Source organism: Coturnix japonica, chromosome 1 (genome assembly GCF_054131305.1).
Source record: "Coturnix japonica strain WE chromosome 1, WE-NBRP24, whole genome shotgun sequence".
Classification (NCBI taxonomy): domain Eukaryota; kingdom Metazoa; phylum Chordata; class Aves; order Galliformes; family Phasianidae; genus Coturnix; species Coturnix japonica.
The window spans coordinates 97,827,797-97,846,895 of record NC_140663.1 but is presented as its reverse complement, the minus strand read 5'-3'; the positions used below and the strand labels follow the sequence as shown (position 1 = coordinate 97,846,895).

General features: G+C 36.7%; 1 protein-coding gene across 6 annotated transcripts in view; it reads left to right on the top strand.

Annotated features, from left to right (window-relative positions):
- The window catches only part of HLCS (holocarboxylase synthetase), a 114,785-nt gene that overhangs the window by 87,664 nt on the left and 8,022 nt on the right, over positions 1–19,099 (top strand). For all 6 annotated transcript variants that reach the window (XR_014939516.1, XM_032448882.2, XM_085529298.1 and 3 more), the window contains 3 exons: positions 14,161–14,228; positions 15,233–15,393; positions 18,599–18,713. Coding sequence is in view for 5 of the 6 variants with exons in the window: in XM_032448882.2 (XP_032304773.2) it covers positions 14,161–14,228; positions 15,233–15,393; positions 18,599–18,713 (344 nt within the window). In the remaining variant the exon portion in view is untranslated. The remainder of the gene's footprint in view (positions 1–14,160; positions 14,229–15,232; positions 15,394–18,598; positions 18,714–19,099) is intronic.

The following is a 19,099-nucleotide window of genomic DNA, read 5'->3' as shown; positions in this document are numbered from 1 at the left end:
TCTGCTTCTACTGTATTTGTAGTTGTTCTTCTCTTAGCCACAGATGGGTTTATAATTGTTGTATTATGGGGTGGTTTATGAGGTGTTGTGGAAGACTGCAGTTACTTATCTACCTAGACATGCTTGAGCAAGGAGTTCAGGTATACCTCATGAAGTTCAACAAATCCAAGTGCAAGATCTTGCACCTGGGTTGTGGCAACCCTCAGTATCAGTATGATGTAGGGGATGTAAGGATAGAGCACAGCCCTGCTGAAAAAGACTTAAGGGTACCAGTGGATAGCAAGCTGGACATGAACCAGTAGTGGGCTCTCAAAACCCAGAAGGCCAACAGTATCCAAGGCTACATCAAAAGAAGTGTGGTCAGCAGGGCAAGGGAGGTAATTCTGCCCCTGTGCTCTGCTCTGATCAAGCCTCACCTGGAGTACTGCATCCAGATGTGGTGTCCAGAAAAGAGCCACAAAAATGATCCAAGGAATGGAACACCTCCCCTACAAGGACAGGCTGAGAGAGCTGGGGCTATTCAGCCTAAGGAGAGAGCTTCAGAGTGACCTGAAAGCAGCTGTTCTGTGTCTAAAGGGGGGCTATAAGAAAGAATAGGCTCTTTGTAGAATCTGTTGTGATAAGACTAAGATTTCAAACTAAAAGAGGGGAGATATACATTGTATGTAAGGAAGAAATCCTTTACAGTAAAGGTAATGAGGCGCTGGAATGGGTTGCCCAAAGAGGTGGTGGATGCTCTGTCCTTGGAAACATTCAGGGTCAGGCTGGGGGGGACTCTGAGCCACTTGATCTAGCTGCAGGTGTCCCTGTTCATTGCACAGGAGTTGGACCAGTTGGCCATTAAAGGATCCTTCCAACTCAAATGATTTTATGATTTTATGATTTTTTTTTGCATGGAGTTTCAGTATCACAGATCATATTCTCATTACCAGATATATGTGTTTGAAAAGATTATTTGTGGGTTTTTTTATTACACTTAAGCAATGTTCATAGAGTCATCTAAGTGGGAAAAGACCTTCAAGTCTGGCCATCAAGCTGACCTATCAAGCCCACTACCAAACTATGTCCCTAAGGGCCACATACACACTTCTCTTAAATACCTCTGTGGAAGAAGACTCCACCACTTCCCTCGGCAGCCCATTACAGTGTTAGACCACCCCCGCCATGCAGAAATTCTTCCTAATATCCAAGCTAGAGCTCCTGTGGCATAACTTGAGTCCATTTCCTTGCATCCAATTACTTGTCACCACAGAGAAGAAACCAACACCCTCCTCACTGCAGCCTAATTTCAGGTAGTTGGAGCAGTGAGGTCTCCCTGCAGCCTCCTGACTAAGCAAGCTTAGTTTCCTTAGTCACTCCTCATAGCTTGTTTTCTATCCCCATCACCAGCATCATTCTTATGTTGCATGGAACTTCAGTGGGTTCTCCTTATTCACTTACTGCACTGTACTGCTGAGAGTTTATATCTGCCGTGCTTCAGGAATAACTTGATTGCTTTAATTTTATTTTAGTTTCATTGACAGAGTTGAGGCTATGCTTATTTAAACTAAAGTCAATGTGAAGGAGGTGTAAGATTATACAAAGATAGGCTTCAAATTCTAAACATCAGAATCACAGAATAGCCAGAAAGAAATAGGATGCATCTCGTTATAGGTGAGAATGGCCTACAGGAATGATGAGATGCAGATCATTAAATGAAGATAGCGTGATTGGATATTGGTTTTCAAGAGAGTTTATGGAAGCGTGAATCAGGAATTGAATGGAGGGAAAAAGGTATTGCTGTTGTAACCAAAGGAGGTGAAGAATGAGATGGAAATTCATGCAAAAATGATTTTAGAAAATGCTATGTGTAAAATGTACAGAGTAATCCTTTCAGTTCTACTCAACACTGAGAATGCTTAACTGGAGCTATTGGTCCAGTTTTCAGGCTTCCACTGTTGCTCTCAGCATTGACCTGTTGTTAGGGTTTTAGCTTGCTCTCATGCAGCTGTGACTCACTTTTTTTAGGATTACAAATCCAGGTACCAGTAGATAACCTTCTGCTGGTATGGCACATTTTTTACTTTACATGCATGTGCTAACCACTGATTTTTTTTTTCTTCCATTTGTGCATTCTATTCTGACAGTAAAACATTTTTGTATGGTAGCATCTGTATGTGCTGATACTTCCCATTTAAGACATTCTTCCAAGTCCTTTTTTTTTCCTTCTTCAGAGCCAAAGGAATTATTTTCTGCTGACCACCCCACCCTTCGATAAAGCCTTACTGTTTCACTTAAAACAAAATACCAACCGTGCGTGTCCCACAATTTCTGTATGCTTAGTGTTAAGTGCAGCTAACAGTCATAGTATCATGTAACTATTCCTCCAAGTCTTCCTTTCTCTCTTAGATGCTGGCTTCTTTCTATTGCATGTGATCTGAATGGTTCTGCTGATACCTTTACTCAGCCTCTGCTAAGACTTCACATCTGACTGAACTTCAGTACAATGCATTTTTCATTTGTCAGTGTCTGATGAACACGTATTTTGTCTAAGTTTATCAGTAAACCAGAATGAGAAAAAGTCTATATACACCTGTATTTTCCTTTCACTTTATGGCTAAAGAATGCACAAAAAAAGTGGGTGAAGGAGGAGCCAGTGGTCTTTCAGGAGGTTCAGTAGTGATTTATAACAGTTTTGTATTATTACTCTGTGAGTACTGACTACATGTCTGACAAACAAATGCCAGAATTATATGTGATCAAGCACATCCACATGAGAGCTAGTAACAGTTAACAGGATTTGGGATGAGATCCTAGATATTGAGATACTACAAGGGAGTTTCACTGTGGTAGAAGTAGGGAGGAGGGAGAAATGGCAGGGAGTGATTGACCCTACAGCTTTCTTTGTTTTACCTACAAGAAAGTTAAAATGCTCTTTATAGTGATATACTGTTAGAATTTGACGTGGTGCATTTGTTGGTTTGCACAAGTAATTCCTGAGTTTACTAAGGTAAGTAAGAATGAAAGGCATTTTCTCTTGGCAGTGTTTTTGATGATATTCAGTATATTTGATCTTCAGCTTCCACTGTGTGCAAATACTGGTGATTGTTGCACTGAAAAGTGGCAAGATGCCAAGACCCAAGCATAGATTTACCTAGGGGCTTATTTGGTTTCTTGCCCCCTAGCCACTGCTGTTTGTGCTGCTCACACACAATCCAGACGCTTAGTTTGGAAGAGTTGTGCAGCTGTCCACACTTGCATATGAGCTCTCTTAAGTTCCATTCAGTTCTTTACCTATTCATCCACTTTCTGTGAGGACAGGTATTTGTCTGCATTTGATTGTCTTACAGTGGGCATTTCTTTGAAATTTACAGAGTTAGGAAGTAACTGCTTTTCTTATATTGGAAGAATTGGAAATAATGAGGCTACAAAGGTATGCTTGGATTTTCTCCTACCAGCCCTTACAAAGAAAATCCACAGTTTTGAGATTTAAATACCAGCTACATTTTGTGTTGAGTCTGTGGTTAAAGTCTACATCATGATGACTGTTTCTGGAGTCTACAGAGGATGCTGCGGCCAGCATAAAGTAACTTCCTTATTTTGAAATCCATTCTTAATCACCCATGAAATTAACTATTGGAGTCTGCCTTTGAGTTGGCACAGTCTAATAGTAGGGGTTTTAAAAATATTTAACAACATATTTGGAAACAGAACTTTTCTGTTCCTTATTTATATGTTTTTGGATGTTGGCTCTTGCATGAGAAAACTGCTATATGCCTTAATGAATACTGAATTTAGAAATCTTGTGGTTTCTGTTGGCACTACAAGGGAGCAGCTAGTCTAAGTCTCTGGTACTTGACGAGAGCTTTTTTGTTTTTTAATTATTAGACGCATGAATAGAGAGCCAGCTCAGTTCAGATATTGTGTTTATTGCCGTTTTTATTCACCATAAAAAAGCAGAAATTTTTCTGGATTACTATCTTTAACACGGTCTGCAACTTGAAATCAGAAGAAAGCTGAAATATCATTAGTTCTTTCTTCTTACGGGGAGCAAGAAATTGCAGAAAAAATCTATTGAGAGATGTTGAAGTGTAATAATCTGGATTTATAACCCAGTTAAATGTTGCAGTTCAAGTGAACTCAACAGTTCATTAGGAGTGCCTATACTACTTGTGCCTTGTGAAAGTACTAGTTAGGATACCCCATCTTGTTGCTCTGGTTAGTAGGCCAGACACGTAATACAAAATGATGGGGTGACTACATTGATAGTCAACAGAAGGGCAGCTGATGTGATCCATCTGGACTTCTGCGGGGCTTGTGACATGATCCCGTGCCACATCCTTATCTCTGAATTGGCAAGACATAGATTTGAAGGCTGAACCATTTGGTGGGTAAACAATTGGTTGGATGGTAACAAAGTGTAATCAATGGCTCTGTGTCCAGGTGGAGGCTCAGGGGTCCACCTTGGGACAAGTGCTTTTCAGTGTCTTTATCAGTGACACAGACACTGGGATTGAGTGCACCATCAGCAGGTTTGCTGATGACACCAAACTGAGTGATGCAGTTGATATAACAAAGGGACCTGGGCAAGCTTGAGAAGTGCTCCCGCATAAACCTAATGAGTTTATGAGATTCACTGAGTGCCACCCTGTGGATGACCCCGGGGGTCCTTGGGGACCGGAGTCTTGACATGAGCCAGCAGTGTATGCTAGTAGCCTAGAAGGCCAATGGGCTGCATCAAAAGAGAGATGGCTAGCAGAGTGATTGTCGTCTTCTTCTCTGCCCTATCTGTGGTACTGTGTCCAGGCCTGAGGCCCCCAGCATAAGAAGATGTGGTTGATGCCCAGTACCTGGGGACTTTCAAGGTAAGGCTGGATAAGAGCCTGAGCAACCTATCTAGCTGTGGTGTCCCTGTTCATTGCAGGGGAGCTGGACAACATGTCCTTCAGAGGTCCCTTCCAACCCTAAGGATTCTGTGATTCTATTATAAAAAGGATGTGGAGCTGTTGTAGTCTGTCCAGAGGAGGGCACAAAGATGATCAGAGGGCTGGAACACCTCTCCTGTCAGGAAAGCCTGAGGGAACTGGGCCTGTTTAGCCTGGAGAAGACAATGGTCCAGGGAGGCTTAATTGTGGTTTTCCAGAACTTAAAAGGAGCTTAGAATGAGAAGGGAGACAGATTTTTTACACAGTCTGATAGTGATAAGACAAAGGGGAAAAGTTTTCAATTATAGGAGGAGAGGTTTAGGTTACATTTAGGGTGAAATTTTTCATTCAGATTGTGGTGAGGCACTGGAATAGATTGGAGAAGCTGTGGGTAGCTTAGTAACGGAACCAGAGTCTGCAGGGGAAAACTGACATACATGAAAGCGCAGCTAAGGTATCATGAATTAGTATGTTTCAAATTCTAAGTGATCCAAACTTCAGCACTACCGTGTATTTGAAAGAACTACCATGTTTGAATTTGGTTGAAAATGCTCCAGAAATTTATTAAGGTTTTCTTGAAGGAGAAAGGAAGTCATTTCAGACAAGATAATTCCTTCACTTCTCAGCAAATACTGGCTTTCCTCAATCTGTATTTTCCAAAGTTGTGTATATGGAAAATATGTGTCCAGATCTAACAAGGTGTTTGAAAATTATATCCTAAACATTACTAGCTAAACAGAATATTTCAAATTATTACTAAAATTTTAGAATTAAATTACCATCTTCTAAGAATTTCTCAAAACCTGTATTTCACTGGAACAGCTTTTCTTTAAATGAAATACTAGCTTTTCAGTTTTGCATTGTTTTTTTGTTACATTTTTCTTAAGAAATGCTTAGATGCCAGTTAAGATTCTTTTATTAGAGAAGAAAAAAAGAAATCTGACATTTTGGTCTGTGAGAATTTTGCAATTAAATTCTGGGCTTATTGACATTTTTAGAAGAAATGCAGTGCTTTTGGTTGGTTTTGTACATCCTATTAATAGCTTCTTCAGAGTTTTAATATTTCATAGCGCTTAATGGAAAAAAAGACACACCGGTAATACGATAATGCTTTTCTTGCCAGTTTATGAAGCCAGAGTTGTTTTATAATGGTTGTAAGAGCTGGGCAAAATTATGAAGCTTTGATCTAATGCCAAATAACGTGTCAAATTACCATCTGCGCGGCAATGCTTGTAACATACATTGTACAGTAGTATATTGCTTATCATAAAAATCAAATACGAACAAGTGTTTAGAACTTCCAAGAAGTTGTACATATATTTTTAAATCACATTGATTTGAGACTAGCTGATAATCATCCATACTGGTGTCAAAAGTGTATGACTTTTTTTTGTATACACTGTTGATCTAAATCATGGTTTTTACCCTTCAGTAGAAGAATATGTAAGCAGCATAAGCTGGTAACAACTTAAAAATTGATAACTGATGAGAGGCACGTGAAAATTTTAAGACTGAGACTGTGTTGATTTTGGCCAATGAGATCAACACTAATTAAGAAATTTGTTTAAAATTTCAGTTGTTTTTCATGTCAAACTTTTTTTTTTTTCAGAAAGAATATTTAAGTTACTGACAGATCTCTCCCAAACTAGCTCTTATCTATAGATCAAAATAAATGTAAAACAATGTAATAGAATGCTATCTTTTGTTTTAATTTCTGAATACTGTTGAGTATACCTTCATAAAGAGGAGAAACAGTAAAAATATTTTTCACCAAGTGCTGAATTAGGAAGATCAGAAATTTACTATATCTCTAGATTTATAACAACAGAGAACTTGCCATTCTAAAACATCAGGGTCTATATGCAGAGTATGGAACATCTTGCAGTCACAATATAAAAGAATCATGAGCAAGTCACAGAAGAAAATTCCAATGTATATGGAGCTTTTCAGTATAACTTGCTTCTTTGATTTGGAGTATCATTGTTTCTGATGAAAGCTTTAGAATTAAAAGGCTAATTGGGAGAAAATTTGTATGTATAAATGAAGTATTATAGTAAATTTTGTAGGCTTTCTACAACTATTTAGCAAATTAATTTTCCTGGAATGCTTTAATTTTTTCCTGTGTGCACTGAAAACCTCTGGGGAGGATCTGGAGAGGGCAACCAGGTAGTTTCTGCTCAAATGGAATTCTTTTGAATACTTTTTTTAATTTGCATTATATGCCCTATGTCTTTAGTTCTGTGTTCACTGTAAGTATCTGGCTGGCTACTTGGGAGTAACTTCATCCACTTTTCTGATGGAACATGGCAATATTTAATGCCATGTATGATTTAAGACAGGAAATGAAGGACTGTCTTCCCAAATTTTCATAAGGAAATGTTATTACCCAGACTAGAATTTGGCTAGAATGCAAAGTTTAAGTTGCTGTCTGTGCAAAAAAGTTCTCTGGTTTTTTTGTTGTTGTTGTTTGTTTTGTTTTGTTTTGTTTTTTAATCTGAAAGGTTACTTCAAATAAAACTGTATAAATTCCGAATTGCTACAGATTACTTTTGAGATCCCAATGTTTGAGTGTCTTCATGCTGTAAGTTATTAAGGGGCAATGCCTGCTTAAAATAAATGTACTACCTTATTGAAATGCTTCTATTTCGTGCTGTGCTGTATTGGGTTACTTTAAGATTTCCCTCTTAGTGACCTAGCTTGTATACTCTTATCTAGCATGATGAAGCTACTGATAAAAGTGACATAACAGCAAGCTGACTTGATCTCTGTGTTTAAAATTTTTATACCATCTGTACTGTGCTTTACCTTGGACAAGAAAACATCAGTCTGGTTTTGGTCAATATGTTTGTAACCTTTTGTACTGCTCTGAAGATTCTGTTCTTGAAATGTTAAGATAAATGTGTCTCACTGCATTCCAGCAACTGTTCTGTTCTTAGATCTTGGCACTGGAGTTCATTTTTTTTAGTGAAATCTGTTTCATTTCCATTTATTCAGTGTTAAATTTTCAGTATGCTTCAGGTAGCTTTTTCAAATACAGAAAGGTCATGAATTGAAAAGGTTAATTTTTAAAGGAAAAGTAAGTTCAAAATGGTGGGAGTGTTTGCTTTTCAAATTAAAAATTGAAACAACTTAAACTCCTAGACTCTTCTCACATCTCCCTTGGAAACTCCCTCCTTTACTGTAACTTTGTGGTCTTGATGATATTCACAGAGAAGCTGATTTACTGAATAAAGAAGTTCTTTAAGTTTTGAGTTTTGGAACATTACCAGTGTGTCTGAACCCAGGTTTCAAATTTTACTGGCATTTTGTTGGCAAACCAATTTTTTGGAGTCCTTTCTTATTTGGGTATGTTTCCTGACACCTTTGGCTGTATGGTACTGTGTTTTAAAATTCTCTTTTTCATATATATATATATATTTTGTAAGTGAAAAAGCCTATAAACATATACGGAGGATTAATTATGATATATCTGGTATAAAAATAGAAAAGCAAGAAAATTAGCAGCTGAAAAATGCAGTAAGCAGGAAAAAAAAAAAGAACTTTTATAGGTAGTTTTACCCTGTCTGCTCAACAAGCTTGATTCCAAATGCAAAGCATGTACTATTCTGAAGCTGTAATATGGTAATTTAAAACAAGCAGAAATACATATGTGGTAAAGAAGAGGTGGTTTGGTCTTCCCTTCTACCCACTGGCTTTTTTACTTTTACTTCCCTTTTGCCAACAGCAGTATTCATTTATGATGAGCCAGATTAGAGCAGTGATCCAGCTGAAAAATAGCTCACATGGCTTACATGCCCTACTAACAATCTTCCTATTTACTGTAATTTTGTTTAAACTATGCTTTCCAAGTATATAGTATATATAAGTTGCCAGTCTGTGACATTCAGTAGATTATTCCTTGCTGAAAATATCAGGACAAATACAGGACTTTTCTTTTTTTTTGTTTTTTTTTTTTTGTAGTCTTTATTTCTATGAAGTAGAAGAAACTAGCATTTCAGTGTGCCAGTACTTTTTTGGTTTTCCACAAGTCTAGGACATTGCAATTACTTATGCTTTTTCATGGGAATATAGGATATTAATATATATAAAGAGTTCAAAGAGAATTTGATACTAAATGGTCCTTTCTGTACTAACATTGCTACAGGGAAATCCACTATAACGTGAAAAATGCTATGAATTTTTGCAATAGAACAGAAGAGTGCATTCATGTAATAGTGTACACTGGCACATATTTTGCCAGCTGGATATAGGCAAAGTTAAAACAGCACAGGGCAGTATGTTTCCTATCATTTAAATAAGCGTCATGAGGATTAACAGTTTAGGTGTTCTTCTACCTGTCTCAGCTGTGTGAGTCAAGCTATTTGGGGACTGTGTATTGCACCTGGTCACGTATAAAATGCTGAATGGAAAGTGGAAGATGGATAAGGTTAGCTGTTAATTAAGGTTAGTAAGAGAGTATGAAAATTTTTTTAATCTAGGATAATATTTGGGATAGGCAATTCCAGTGAACAGCTTTTGGGATAAAATGCTGATTCTGTAGTTATTAGGTAGTGGCAAGTTGCTGACTAATCTCAACTGCATATTAAGGATAGATAGAAATACTAAGGATACGAGGTTTCTGTATATTTCCTGGAATCAAAGAATCATTGAGGATGGAAGGGATCCCTGAAAGTCTGGAGTGAGATGTTCTCATTAAGGTTGCACTTACCAGATCTCTGCATAAACTGAATTTTCCTCTTGTGAAATCTAGGATTTGTACTGTTACCTTCCTTATTCCTGTCAGAATCTTGAACAGCATTGGATCATAGTTGCTACATCCAAGGCTGCCACAGATTATCACTTCACGACTAGCTCTCCCTTGTTTGTAGCAGACCAAGGAGTAGATAATCTAACATATGGGCGTCACACCTTTTGGTTTGTCTGGGTTGAGTTGGCTGAAGAGTTGTTGTCTTGGGCTGTATATAACATCTATCATACAGTTAAAATATGTAAGTAACAAAGCTTCTTTTTAAAATATATTTTTAATTAAAATATTTTAAAAGTATTAAGCCACTGGGATATTTGACTTCTGTGAAATTAATGCATCAATGTCTGGTTCTATGGAAGTGGTTGCAATTCTTAGTGAGTTCTCAGGGTGTTCATCAAAGATTTTTTTTGTTCCTGTGCTTCATCCTTGAAAAGAGTTGTTGTATGTACTCCCAAAAACACTAATCAAATACTAATTAAAAACTAATTGAACTAATAATACTAATCAAAGCTAAATAAAAACATATCACATGTTACAAATTATACTAATGTGAATTTTTGAGATGTTGAAAATTACAAAATTTGTCAGCACCACACAAGTCATCTGGATATTTTTTCTACAGTGAATGTGCTAACTTATTTTACAAAATAACACAGCATTCCTTGTCACCTACACTGTCCATACTTGAGCTACGCATCGTCAACTCATGAAAAATATCACTAAAAATCATAGTAATGTTAACAGCTTACAATCCTGTGGGGCTGCATTGCTGGCTGTCCAGCAGTGGACCTGACATTTATGTTAAGAGCTTGCCTTTGGCACCCTCCAGAAGTCACCTGTATGGCTTGCATTACACTTTGTTTCCATTTTATCAGTTATGAGGGAGATTAGAGTCTCCCATAGGAGTCAGGATCTGTCATCAGCAGATGTTCTCAAACTGTTCAAAAAGACTTTTCTCCTTCGTCCTTTTGGCCTGTAACAAATTCCCTCCCACCATGATGTCATTCTTGCCGGCTTATGCTCAGATTGTGGCCCACCAGCCCTTAATAAGTCTGCTGCCTACTTTGCAGAAGAACTGCATATGTTTGAGCTATTCTGTCAGGTTTTCATGTTCTCTTGAAAACAGGCTCCCAGATAGGGAGGAGGGACTCATATCAAGGCTGACACTAAGAAAGTCTACAGCGTGGACTCGAAAGATGTGTTATACTTGGCCAGCATGCCCTCTGGCTGGCCCTTCAGTACACACAGCCTGGCATCAAACAGAACTATGCAATTGAGCGCTATGAAGAGGAAATGGAGAGCAATGGAGAGTTTAGGAAAAATACTAGTGGGCATCAACACTGCTTGTTTTCAGACTGGATGTAATGAACAGAAACAGTGGATATAAAGTAGTAAAGCTAGTATTCAGGCCACCTTTTTGTCCAAAGAAATATGAGAAACTTATCAAAAGATACGTTATTTTCCTTTCAACTAAACATTGAAAGTTTTTCATGTTATTTTATAATTTCCTGTGTAAACAGTAGTTACAAACAAGCTATTTGAGAGTGGGATTTTCAGAAACTTGGAGGGAAGGGAGAAATCTGTTCATAACTCACCCACTTGTGCCCAGGTATTTTAACATCTGGAATGTAATGCTGCCTGTTGTAATACCTCTGCAATACTGTAACACAGCAGGATGCATTAATGAGAATTTCAACCTTAAACCCACAACATCAATGAAATTTATAGTTGTCAGGCTGCTAACATAATTCAAACATAGTTTCTGTGGTTTCAATTCCCATATAACATTCACGTCAGAAGAAAAGTCATTGTGTTGAGTAGTTATAAAGACAGATACATTCTTGGACTTAAAATTTCTTTAAAGTAATTAGGTATTGTTTATTGCTCTTGACAGCACTTGTGCTATGTGTTACAGGGTGCATAAAAATGATGCTAGAATCTGTTTTCATATTTCAACTGTCCTAATATTCTTGCAAACCAAAAGCACTTTGCTTACATTTTGGAAAATCCCACAAAAATGGCCAAGGCAGAGAAAAAGAATTTACATACAATTCAAGTGTCCTCATTTGTGACCATATAAGTGCTGTCTTGATATTTTTCCTGATGGGTAAATTTGTTTTCAGATGTTCCACGTTTTCCAGCTCTTGTATTTCTGTGTGGTCTTTTGACTTAATATATAGACCAATTTTGTTACAGAACAGAATAAAGAACAGAGAATTTCACAAAGGCAAAAATTTAGGAGAAAAACGTGGCGAACATTGTGATTAAGTTACTCTGCAGAAAAAATGAAATAGTTATGTCTGCAACTGATTAAGTTGAAAGAAAAGAGGGGAAGTCGAAATGCAAAGAAGTGCACGTACAGTTTCTCTTTCTGGAAAGGAAAATACAAGTTGTTTCTCTCAGAAAAAAAAAAACCTAGCAAGCGCACATAATTTACAAAGCCCTGAAGCTGAGTGAGGATTGTGTTGTTTTCCTCTATTTTACTATCTTAGTCTTCATGGTATTCCCAGAACAATCTCAGGAAATAGTAAAAATAAATCTCCCTCTCTCTTACTGTATCAGTCTGGGTATTAACAACTTCCCCATGTTGTGTCCATCTTGAAGAATATCTTCATGACCCTTAAAAGCACAAACTCAGTCTCTGTGTTTAATAAGTTGTTACCTGCTGCCAAGCCTCTAATAGCTACATTCATGCATTCTGTTGATCATATCTCTTTGTTCTACAGCCCGTGTTTTGGATTCATACTTTTCTTCCTGCTTTGATTATTTTCCTTCAATCATAGCAGCAAATTACTTTTATTTTTTTTTCCTATTTATAAACAAGTATGAATAGAGAAGAAACAGAAATCAGTGTTTTTTGACAAAGCCTATAATCTCTTCTTAACTGAGCTTCCAAATTTAAATTATATTTTCTTGTTGCAAAGCTATGAACTTGGTGTTGTAATTGAAATCATGCTGTTCCCAGATGACAGTGCTGAAGCCACATGGGCATAAAGAGCTGCCTAGGATTTTCTCCAGTGTAAGTGGAGGTGTTTTCTCAATATTGATGGTAGATAAGGGATCATAGTCTTGACAAATAATTTGTAGTGTCCAGAGTTATGGAGTGTCATACTGTAACTCATGTAAGATGGAAAGGTATTGTCGAAGAGATCTGGCCATTGCTATTGACGATGTCTCAGTGATTCTGTGGTGCTGTAGATAAATGTTGTTGGATCTGTCGAGGCTTCTGTTAGTTTTGGTTCAGAAACATTTCTAATTAGTAACGACTTTTATAATTCAGGTGTTATTTGAGTCTTCAAATAATGCACCATTTTGAGCATTAAGAAAGCAAGTTAACCCTTTGAAAGCTATTCTGAATCTTCTTGCTATCAATGTTGCCCTTTGAGTTTCTAACATCCATTTCAAACTGCAAAGTAGGACAGATGGCTGCTTCCTTAGCATGATGTCTGCCAAAATGTTTGTGTCTGATGAGCAGTGGGGACATGCTTGTGCTTGGAGCTGGTCCCTTCCATTCAGTGATGCTTGATTTCAGAACTTTAAGCACTTTTCATGTGTATCTGAAATTCAGAGAAAATAGTTTTGAAGGATTGGGCTGCACTTATCTCCAAGACAAGACCACTTTTGTATGAATGAACAACGTGATATTTGTGCCCATATTAGAAGTAGGGTTTTAGGCTATTAATCTCTCTCTGGGTTTGCCTTGCTGGCAACATCTTGAATATCTATTTTATCTGTTAAATAACTCTTCCCAAAAATGTGAAACGAAGAAGGATCATAGTACAATTCAGATCTGTTTTAAAGCAGCTTGAACAAAGTTCTCACAGTAGAGGTTTTTTTTTCTTCTTTTTTAAGTCTTGCATTGACTCATTTGGTGGTGTTAAAGTGCACTTTCTACTTATCCCCAGAGGAAAGTTAGTATTCTTTTAAGTGAAACTATTTTAAAAGCAGAACACAAGCCTAAAATAAGCCAGTGTTCTCTAGAGCTCTCAGAAGGTGTAGATTTATTTACTGTAGTTAAATCATAATTAGTTCTCAAGGGATAGTGTATCTTTTAAACTGCTTTATTGCCACCATATTGGTTTTCTAAATAATCAGAAACTGCTGCTGTTATATTCTGTAGTATGAAAAAAAGAATTGCTTTAAGTAGAAACAAATGTCTAGAATTGCTAGTTGTCACTTACTGAAGATAGCAACACACAAAAAATAAGCAATTCAAGCAAATGTGAAGAAATGCAAAACGTGTGTTATCGGAAGGCACCTTGAATGAACTATGGCTATAATTTTTTCCAGTGTAATAGATACAGTAATGTTTTACATGATAATTTTTCAATTCATCTTTTTAAAATATTCTAATGCTTTTTAGTCAAGAATAAATATTAACTGAAAACAGATAAATGGTAGTGCAAATTCATGTAAAATATTACCTGATATTTAAGCCTAAGTTTTTGTGAATGTAGCTTAGTGTTCCAGCTGATAAGCATGGTTGGTTTTTTTTTCCTTAATTGACAGGTTAATGTTCAAGTTGCCTGAGGAGATGGGTTTAATAGCAATCGCTGTTCGACAAACACAAGGGAAAGGTTAGTATGTTTCCTTCAGAGTGCTAATAAGTACATATTTAACATAGGGAATGGGACATTTTAATGTCACATAGTTGCACTAAAGATATGTTATGAGTATTTTTGATAATAAGCTACCGAATAACAGTGTCCTCTTCTCTTTCTTGAATTGTGGATTTAAATTCAGAACCTAAGTTAACAGAGACCAAAGTAAACATTTTCAGGATGTTTGGTGGCATTTGCAGAAATGATTTAATGGTCTTCTAGTTTCTGCCAAAAAGCCTTTGCAGTCATGCAGACTGCCATCACTATGCATTTAGTGTAATACAAGTCAGACTTCCAAATCAGAACTCCTTCTTGATTTAACTGGAACAAGACTGGTTCCTGACTTACTCTGAGACAGAGATTCTGTTGAGTCTGCAGGACTGTCTTAAAATGTCATGTGGGTTTTCACAGTCTTTTGCAAGCATATACAAGCAGGTTCTGCCTTTTTCCTAGGAAGATGCTACCACTTTTTTAAAAGCCACTTTCAGTTTGTTGGAAAAGCACAGTGCCCAGGCTAATAAGCTCTTCTAAACATGGATCTACATGAAGATGGTTAACCAGTTTCTGGCTGAAATCTAGCGTGTGTCAAGGTTATTCACAGTATGGATGGATTTGCAGACACACTCAGAATGTCTTCACAGATACTTCTTTGCTTAAACTAAGCAATATTATTTGGAAAGTGTTTGTTACCCAATACCAAGAAATTATTGGAAACAAGTCATTTAGGACATTCTGTGAAACCATGTAGCAGCATGCACATTAAACAACCTGCTTGTTTTCGTATTTTTAAAGAAGTTTTGCGCTTCAAATATTTTTCTTTCAATATTAGTTTAGAAACTTCTTTACAGGAGTTACTGTATGTTCTCATGTGGGTACTGCTGAATCTCTCTTTCATGTAGTTATCTACATTAACGAAGTGATGTTTTTATTAATGTTTTTTTTCTTCTGTTGAAGTTAATTCTTTTTCTCCCCCTCCCCAGGTCGTGGCAGAAATGCTTGGCTCAGTCCCATTGGTTGTGCACTATCCACTGTACATATCACAATTCCTCTACATTCCAACTTGGGCCAGAGAATTCCTTTTATTCAACACCTAGTGTCCTTGGCTGTGGTAGAGTCGGTTAGATCAATACCAGGATATGAGGTATCTCATTTTAATTAATCTCAAAATTTGTTTCCATTTTCATTAAAATATGTTTTTTGCTATGTCTTCTATATATTGAATGACTCAACACTAATTCAGTGGTGAACAACAGTAGTAAGCTTAACTTTTATACATACTAGATTATTTATATGTTTTAAGAAATCTATTATGCATATGATGAATACTGTCTTTTATTGAGCTGAGTATACTACCCTCACTTCTCTCATAATCTGACAAAACAAGATTCGATCTTCAGCAGTAGAGAAAATGTCATTTATGTTTGTCTAACAATTGAGTTAATTTGTTTTGGTTCTGAAGTAGCAGGGGAAGTGAGAGGAAGGAAAAACAACATTGACAAATCCTTTTCTGCTTTTTTTTGCCAGTGCAGTTTCAGTGGTCACTTTATCCCTTTTAAAAGTTTTTTCCAACTCTTGTTTAAGGTTGAAAACTGATTTCTAAGTCAAGAACTTAGGAGTATTGCTCTCAAGAGGGAATCAAGTGTCCTGTCATCAGTATTAAAATGAAGAACCAGTCTTCTTCAGCACCTCATATATCTCCTTTTTAATGTTACCATTTCCTAATATTTGCTAACTATAAAACTTTGGTATTTTACAGAAGTAGTTAACTAAAGCATATGTTTCCTATATTACAGAAAATCAATGACTTATACACATTTACACATGAACTTTATTATAGTGGCACCCAGTAGCTTTGCTGTAGTTTAGGGTCTGTCAGCCTTTCTATTAAAACCTTCTAACTTCAGTGCTTCATAACTTGACTATAAAAGCAAAATGCTTCAGGCTAAAATTTACAGTATGAAGTATTTTGTCTGGAGTGAATAATTTAACCATTTAAAATGGAAGGGACAAGGGTTAGTTTTACAAAATCCGAGTCTTACTGGGGAAGGAGTTAATTTAGGAATTGAAGTGTTTTTCTTCTGTATGCCTACCTGTGTCTTTTTGTTGTATTTTATTCCATTCTAGAGGAAGAATGTGACTGACATACTAAGTGTTAATATAAATAGAATGCGAATTAATAATGTAGATGTTGTGGTACCAAACTTACTTGGGGGCTTTCTGTTGTCCCGGTAGATAGATATCACCAAAGCAAAGCTACTTAATCTCTTTGACAGTAGAGAAACACGTATTAACAAAATCTTCCAGTATAGGTAATCGGGAGGATTGAATCCTGTTGTTGTGTCCCATCCCATCCTCCCCTCTTCCCCCAGTAAATCAAAAACAAGATAATGGGTTAAAATAATGTTGAGGGTTTGGACTCAAATACATTAAAGCGAGGAAATCAAAAGATTTATCTGAAACTCAAAGCTTAAATTTCCCCTTTGGACTTGAGTATCTCAGGGCTTTTCTTAGTGTCAGATAAACAGACATACCACAGCAGCTGAAAACAGTGGGCTAATTTAGAAAAGCAGTTTCATTCTTACCTCTGAATTTCCATACATCCGTGGGCATATGTCAGAATCTTAATGTTACTTTAACACGATTTAATGTGGTTTACTATCCCCAAAATCCACATCAGGATTTCCATACGCAGAAATAGAATACATGTGTGTCAGTTTATCAGCCAGTCATTGTTTTTAGGATTCTGTCATGAATGTTTGCAGCTCTAAATAGGCAGTGATTGAGGCTTTTGTTCTGGGCTGTTTTTGAGAAAACATGACAGTTCCAATTGTAAGTTTTACTATCAGATGTTAGTGCTGCAAATTCAAACAAGCTCATATCCAGAGAGTGTTTTACTTTCCCATTCTGAGAACAGCATAGATTTCTCTCTACAAAGGAAATTAAGAACATGCTTCATTCCCACTGTGACTTTCCCATCATTTCTGTGATGTATTGGTAGTTATGCAGAACCTTGTTTTGTGGCAAACAACAAGTTTTTACTGTGTAGATTGTATCATTAAAATACACCACTGACTTGGTTATTTTTCATGCTTGTTAGTGACTTCAGTTGCAGTGCTGATATGTGGTGTCTTACAGGTGTATGTTTTCTTTGTGTAAGATCTACTGAGCATATTGCCATTCTTTTGTAGAAAGAACAGAGAGCTCTCCTTTGGTTACTGTCAGAAGATCTCCTAGCACTAATAATGCTGTTTAACTGTGGCATATTTTGCATGTCTCAAGAGCCTTCTATAAAACCTTTCACAGTGTCAAGAGTTGCTTTCCATAACAAATATGAATTGGTGATATTCTCTTAGAACACTTTGATAGCGAAATCAGTTAGTATTTCCTGTCCATGTATGTATAATAGACTCCTATCTGGCCTTTAAATCTGTCAGAAAAGTGGACATGAACCCAGGTGCAGTTTTCACACATCCTGTAAAGGGATTTCATAATCTACAATAGGAGGGAATGTGACTCTTGTAGTCCTGGAGCACCTCCCATAATTTGCCTCTTGGGATATGGTCATATGCAGTTTTTCAAACTACAGGAAGCACATATGCTTTCTTTTTGTGTTTAAGTAGCCAGTGCAAGGTTCAGTTCTGTTCTGTAGTTTCAACAAAAACTTCTCTATTGCACTGGAATGGTGTCATACAGCACAGTTTGTGTTTCCATCTCTGTGGTGTTGCTTGAGCATAGCTGCCGAAAGCGTGAATGTATTAAGGACGTTACTGAAGTATTTACGTAGCTGTGAACTGGAATTTCTCATGTCTGCTAAATTTCCTTTCTGAAGTTCAAAATGGCATTGTCTCCTTGCCTGGTTCCTGTAAAGACCCCCAAGTCTAGCATTGATGTTACTGTGAATTTACTCTCATCACTTGCACTTTATCTGTAGTTTTGTGTGTTGACAAACTTTGCATCTTTCTTTAACATATCCTTTAAATCCTAGGGCCTAATGAATCAAATAAGTGAATTCTGTAAAAACTCATGATAAATCTCTAGTACTGCTTGTCCTCCTTTTGGTTGCTCTAATCCATTATTACCTACCTTACTTTCTTAACTTAATAGAAAATTTTCTCTGAGAGCTACCAACCTCCTTAGTAAAATATGTAACCACGTTACTGTGGCTGGTTCAGTATCATTTGTGGAACACCTGAAAAGGTTCTTATTATGAAGAGCTGATACTATCACATTCAGTTTGGCAAAGAGGTACAGAAAATGTAGAATATGGAGTGATAAATGAACCACGCTCTTGTAATAGGTGTTAGAGAACAAGGTGTTTCTAAATGTGTATGTTTTTGTTTCTATAGGATATTGACCTGCGAGTAAAATGGCCAAATGATATTTATTACAGTGATCTTATGAAGCTTGGTGGAGTTCTGGTAACCTCTACACTTATTGAAACAACATTTCATATACTTATTGGTAAATGTCTATTTTCAGACTTCTTTCTTTTTTCCTAAAGGAATTTGTTGCTAATGTCTTTATTAGTTCAAATGATGAGAATAAGTAGTGACAGCAAGCATACTGAAATGAAGTACAACGTTCAATCAAAAGAAAGCACATAAGTAAATATTTTTGTACATCTTAATAATTCCATATGCTTGACAAGGAAAATGTAAATGCAAGCATCTGGCCTAGTGCAGTGGGGGTCAGAGAAAGAGCATTACAAGAGGAAGGCAAAATGTCCTCCTTGATGCATTGCAGAAGTAATAGAATGTGCTAATTCTTTTTAGTTTTTTTTTCTTTTTTTTTTTTCTTCTTTTTTTTTTTTTTTGCAACCTGACCCGTAAGAATAAGTTAATGACATG